At 36.1% G+C, this 5699-nt stretch overlaps 1 protein-coding gene across 1 annotated transcript; it reads left to right on the top strand.

Annotated features, from left to right (window-relative positions):
- The first annotated feature begins 1752 nt into the window (after positions 1–1752).
- LOC126656891 (uncharacterized) lies at positions 1753–4484 on the top strand. The gene is made up of 5 exons (XM_050351515.1): positions 1753–1843; positions 1961–2013; positions 2149–2155; positions 3238–3357; positions 3733–4484. The coding sequence occupies exons 1-5, from the start codon at positions 1753–1755 to the stop codon at positions 4482–4484; spliced, it is 1023 nt and encodes a 340-aa protein (XP_050207472.1).
- Positions 4485–5699: the final 1215 nt, after the last annotated feature.

Below are 5699 nucleotides of genomic sequence, written 5' to 3'. Positions count from 1 at the left end.
CACTGAGAATTCCAAGAAAATAAACAAAGATCAGAAAATAAAAATCAGAACTTAAAGAAAATAAAAGCTTCATGGTACAAACAAGGTACCAGAAGAACTAAGAGGCATAGAAGAAATATTAAGGGGAGAAGAAAGAGGTGGTTCGCCTCCATCAGGGAACTCGTCTTCACAACTAGGCGAAGTCTCCTTTTTATCTTTACTCTTCTTCTTCCTCTTCTCCCTCTTTTCACCCTTTACTCTCTTATTTCTCTTGGAAGCAACACCCTGATCCCAGCCGAAATAGGAGTCAATCAAATTCACCACATGCACCTTAGCACGACATCGAAGCAGAAGCAACGTCTCCTGATCAGCCTCACTCAACTTCGCCTTGTCCAACTACATGGGCCCTTCCAAAAATACGTTTGGAATGGAGCCCCAACCCCCTTCCTTCTTGGCAATAACAAAGGAACCTTTCCACCGCTTCAAAGAATTGGGAAGACCACTAAAGGGAGATCGGCCAGGTTGTAAGTAGAAGAACTCATCATTTTTCTTCCTTCCAAAAGAATAGATCGACCGAACGATCTCATAACCGACCTGCCTCTTCAAATGGAGCCCACAAATGAAAATCCCGGTCAGATGGCGATGGGCGTTAGGATGAAAATGACCTAAGGGGATCTTAAAATGGTCAAACACCATATGTGTGAAGCCATCAAGTGGTAGCCTTAAGCCCGCCTCAAAATCTTCAATAAAGATCAATTGTTCGTCATCATCTAGGATCTGGTCAACAGCAGAACCTTCAGACGGAATCCGAAGCCCGATAGAAGAGGGAATCTCATACCTCGCCCTAATCCATACAAGGGCGCTTTGACCCAGGTCGATGGTCCATTCGGACAAAGGCTTTTTCTTGCTAGAGGACGTCCCAGAAGATGCTTTACGTTTTTTAAAAACGAAATCCTCCTCATCCTCTTCATCATTGCCCATCTCGCCATCATCGCCATCATCGCCATCATCACCATCATCACCTTTAAAGGAACCTCGCCTTCCGGTTCTCTGTTATTAACCCCCAATAACGTGTCAATATCCTCCACGGCGGACACACCCTCCTCACTGTCCGGAACCACCTTTTGGGTAACCCTTCCTCATCAGAAACCAAGTCCACCAGGGTTGCAAGAGGAGCAGGATAAGAGGAATCGCTAGAAGAACTCTCAGAAGAAGAAGAAGAAGAAGAAGAAGTAGACAAAGAAACCTTGGAAGGAGACATCCTAAAAACACTAACTGAAGACTGGAACAGAAAAAAAGGAACACAAGAAGACAAGCAAAAAGAATTAAGTTACTGATGAGAGAAGAAAGTCTGGCGCTATATATCTTGAAGAAGGCATGGCTGGAAAAGATAATCAACGAAAACAAAGAATTAGACTGATGAAGAAAGGAAAAGGAAAGCAAGAGTGAAAAACTAATATTAGAAAATAATACCTCTTTTATATGTCAAGTCAGAAATAGGGCACTCAAGTACCTAGTAGCAGGAAACTCCTCGAAACAATCAATCAATTAATGAAAAAAAAACCAAGGGTCGCATTCTTTTATATGCCAAAAGACGCTTAAAATTCGTAACCGTTGAAGAAAACGTTTGAAATTCAAATTGTTTCAAAAATTCCGGGAATTTGAATTTTGAAAATTGGCGCTTCAAGTCTTTGACTTAGCAAGATTAAAAGGGGGGGGGGGGACATCTGATACCGACCTAAGAATATTCGAACTCCAAGCATCGCCTAGAAAATGCTATGCTCGCCCGTTGAGTCTCCGAAAGATCCATCGCCCAGTGATAATACGAGTATCGCCCATATCAATCTTAATCAGACTCCTCCCGGTCAGTTATCAAGCCGACCCCATCCACTCCGTTCTCTAAACACCCACTACCCGGGATAATCGGGAAACGTGCCTTAACCATTATCAAAGATCGTGGGACAAGCCCACGAACTACCAGATAACAACCGCCATAAACTCATTATAAAAGGAAACCACGGAATGCTGAGAGAGGTACGCACAAATTAGACTTAAACACATAAACACTCATTTACTTACCAAAAAAACCCTTATTGACTTAAGCATCGGAGTGGCTTCCAGGCTGAATCAGCCTGAGGTCCTTTGAGCTTACATTTGTTACTTGTGCAGGAAAACAGTACGGGCGACCTTCGTAGTTCGACCTGTATCACTAACTAAAAATTATTATTTTCCGTCAATAATCTTTTAATTATTATTCTCGCAGTTGAATTGGCTAATTTACAATTTGGTCCTTGAACTTTTCAAAAATTGCAATTTAGCCCAAACCGCATCCACGTCCAAATTTTAAAAGGTCCCCGATTGACCCGAAACTTTTACCCCATATATTATAAAACATTTCGCGGACCTTGGCGAAATAATTTTCATTTCGAGATTTATATGGTTAAATTACCACTTTAGTCCCTGAACTTTAGTTCGAGACTTTTTTGACATTTTTCCTTTTAATTTAAATTCCAACCTTAGAATTGGAATATGATATTAAATTTCGCAATTACTTGGAAATTATTTCTGATATCGCCACCCTGGCGAATCAGTACTGGACACATGGTCCAATTAAATACTTAAATATTTTGGGGTATTACATATATAGAGGTGTTATATAAATTGTTTAACATAACTCAGATTAATTTTCTCTCTTCTTCAATTTTCTATCATCTTTTTATTTTGAGCACTTATATAATATATTATTATTCCAGCAATTACAATCAGCCATCAGGTACGATTTTCTAGAAGAACTTTTTTTCTATTTTTTTAATGTTTTATTAGCTTTACATGTCAACCTCTTCTTTTAACATAAAAATCAACTATTTTACCATATATCATAATATTATATTGATGTATTGATATTAGAAATACATATTATGTGGTTATAATTTTTTTATATATAATTATAAACAGAAATTTAATACATAATAAAATTTTAATTTTTTCACTTTAATTTCTTTTTAATAGGAATTACTTTATTTTATTTATTAAATATGGCTTCAAAATCAAAAAAGGGATCTTCAACTACCGATCCTATTTGGAACCATTGTTCTCGAGTTAACAACAATAGAATGAATTTAAGGTGTAATTATTGTGGATTCCAAAGGTGGGGGGGTATAAATCGAATGAAACATCATCTAGCGGGAGATCATGATAATGTTGCTCCTTGCACTCAATGTCCACAAGAAGTGAAAGATCTTTGTATTAAAATTCTAGGAGATTTCGAAATTCAAAAATCTCAACATGAGAAGGACTGTTTTGATGTAGATGAAAGAGCTCACGGAGATCTAAATTTAGGTGAAAAAAGAAAGAATATGGATGCATTCATAACTAAAGGTAAAGGAACCAAACAACAAACTTTAAATGCAATGGTAAAAAAAAAGAGAACCCGTAATTCGAAGTATTTGTAAATTTCTATATGGACATGCATTACCTTTTGTTTCGGTGAAGAGTCCATTATTTTCTTCTATGTTAGATACAGTTGGTGAATATGGTAGGGGGGTTAAAACCTCCTAATTATCATGAAGCTAGAGTCACTTATTTGAAAAAAGAAGTGAAAAGTGTGAATTAATTGCTAGAGAAGTATAAAAAAGAATGGAAAAAAAACAGGTTGTACTTTGATGTCTGACGGGTGGACTGATAAAAAATCTAGATCTCTCACTAATTTTTTAGTAAATAGTCCAAGTGGGACTGTTTTTCTTAAATCTATAGACACATCTGCTGTAATCAAAGATGCACAGAAGTTATTTGAAATGCTTGATGGACTAGTGGAGGAAATTGGAGAGGAAAATGTTGTTCAGGTTGTGATTGATAGTGCTTCAGCTTATGTAAAAGCTGGGGACTTATTGATGGAAAAGAGAAAGAAATTATTTTGGTCTCCTTGTGCGGCTCACTGTATTGACAATATATTGGAGGATATAGGTGAATTGTTGATGTTTAAAGATACAATAAAGAAAGCTAGGGAAGTTTGTGTTTATATTTATAGGCATGCTTGGGTTCTTAGCATGTTTAGAAAGTTTTCTGATAAGAAGGAGTTAAAAAGAGCCGGAGTTACAAGATTTGCTACAACTTTTCTCACATTAAAGAGTTTTGAGGAAAATAAACTTCCACTTAGAGCAATGTTTGCTTCAGAGGACTGGGTAAAGAGTCAGTATGCTTCCAAGCCAGAAGCAAAAAGGGTGGGCACAATTATGTTATCTGATGTTCGATTTTGGAAATCAGTTAAGTATTGTCTAAAGTGTGTGAGTCCAATAGTCAAAGTTTTAAGACTCGTTGATGGGGATGCCAAACTGGCTATGGGGTATATTTATGAAGTAATGGATAGGGCAAAGGAACAAATTGCGAACAATTTCAATAAGCAACTGACAAAGTATGAGCGAGTTTGGAAAATTATTGATACAAGATGGGATTTGCAACTCCATATGCCACTTCATGCAGCTGGTTATTTTCTTAATCCCAAGTAAGAATTGTATTTATCAAAATAAAATGTTTAATATTTAGATGATATTGATAAGAATCTATGATTAACTTTAATAATCTTATTTTTTAGGTTTTAGTACGACGAGTCATTTAGTGCTGATACGGAAGTCAAAATAGGATTATACACAACAATTGAGAAGATGTTTCCAGATATCGAAACAAGAATTAAAGTTGATCAACAATTAGAAAAGTTCAAAAAAGGAGAAGGAATGTTCGGGATAAGCATGGCTACTTCGACTAGCGATAAAAAACAACCATATTTATGGTGGGAAAGCTATGGAGAAGAATGTAAAGAGCTTCAAAGTCTTGCTATTAGAGTGTTAAGTTTAACATGTAGTGCTACAGGATGTGAGCGAAATTGGAGTACATTTTAGCATGTTCATTCTAAAAAGAGAAATCGTTTAGAACAACAAAGATTGAATGCTCTCGTGTTTGTTAAATATAACATTCAACTTGAATTAAGGCAAGCAAAGAGGAAGAAACGTGGTGAAATATATGATCCAATTTGTTTGAGTGATATGGAATCCGATGATTAATGGATCACCGAAATTGAAGAGAGTTGTCTACCCGAAGACAATTCATGGATAGATGTCAATGAATGCTTTGATGATGATGAAGGACTAGGATCTACTAGCCAAAGAAAACAAGGACCAAGAAACTTGAGGCATGATAGACACGAAAAAGAAAAGACGGTTGAAGATGAGGTAATGGAAGATTTTGATTTATATTCGTTCAATGGCGAAGAAGGAATTGAAGAACAAGGGGAAATAGAAGACTTGACAATCTTAGGAAATAACAATAGTGATGAGGATGACGACAATCTCGAACTTGATAGGAACTAGCTTCATTGATAGTCTAATATAGTTGATTTAATTTTTTAATTAGATGATATTGGTTTATTTTAGAGTATTTTAAGTTATTTTATTTTATAATAATATTTTATATTCACAGTTTTATATATAATTTTTTTAATTTTTCTTTTTTAAAAATAGGCGAATCTTACAATTCGATTCGATTCTCGATTCACAAAATAGCAATTTTAATTCACGAGTCGAATCTCGATTTGACAACTATGGTCGCGGCTGACGTGGTTGAGTCAGAATAGCTCCCGGGCCGGACCATTTGGATCAATTTAATTCGTTTATATACGTTTGACATGTTTGAGGATTAGGGTTTCAATCGGATCCTGTACTTGGCTA

The sequence above is a fragment of the Mercurialis annua genome, linkage group LG7 (genome assembly GCF_937616625.2).
Source record: "Mercurialis annua linkage group LG7, ddMerAnnu1.2, whole genome shotgun sequence".
Lineage (NCBI taxonomy): Eukaryota > Viridiplantae > Streptophyta > Magnoliopsida > Malpighiales > Euphorbiaceae > Mercurialis > Mercurialis annua.
Note: the sequence above shows the minus strand (reverse complement) of the source record. Positions and strands in the feature narration are given on the sequence as shown.

Excerpts from the sequence above, each read along its gene's own strand:
- LOC126656891 (XM_050351515.1), top strand. The coding sequence starts at position 1,753 with ATGCTATGCTCGCCCGTTGAGTCTCCGAAAGATCCATCGCCCAGTGAT. Across the intron at positions 1,844-1,960 it reads TCTTAATCAGACTCCTCCCG|ATAACAACCGCCATAAACTC; the intron begins GTCAGTTATCAA and ends ACGAACTACCAG. Across the intron at positions 3,358-3,732 it reads GGATGCATTCATAACTAAAG|ACACATCTGCTGTAATCAAA; the intron begins GTAAAGGAACCA and ends TTAAATCTATAG.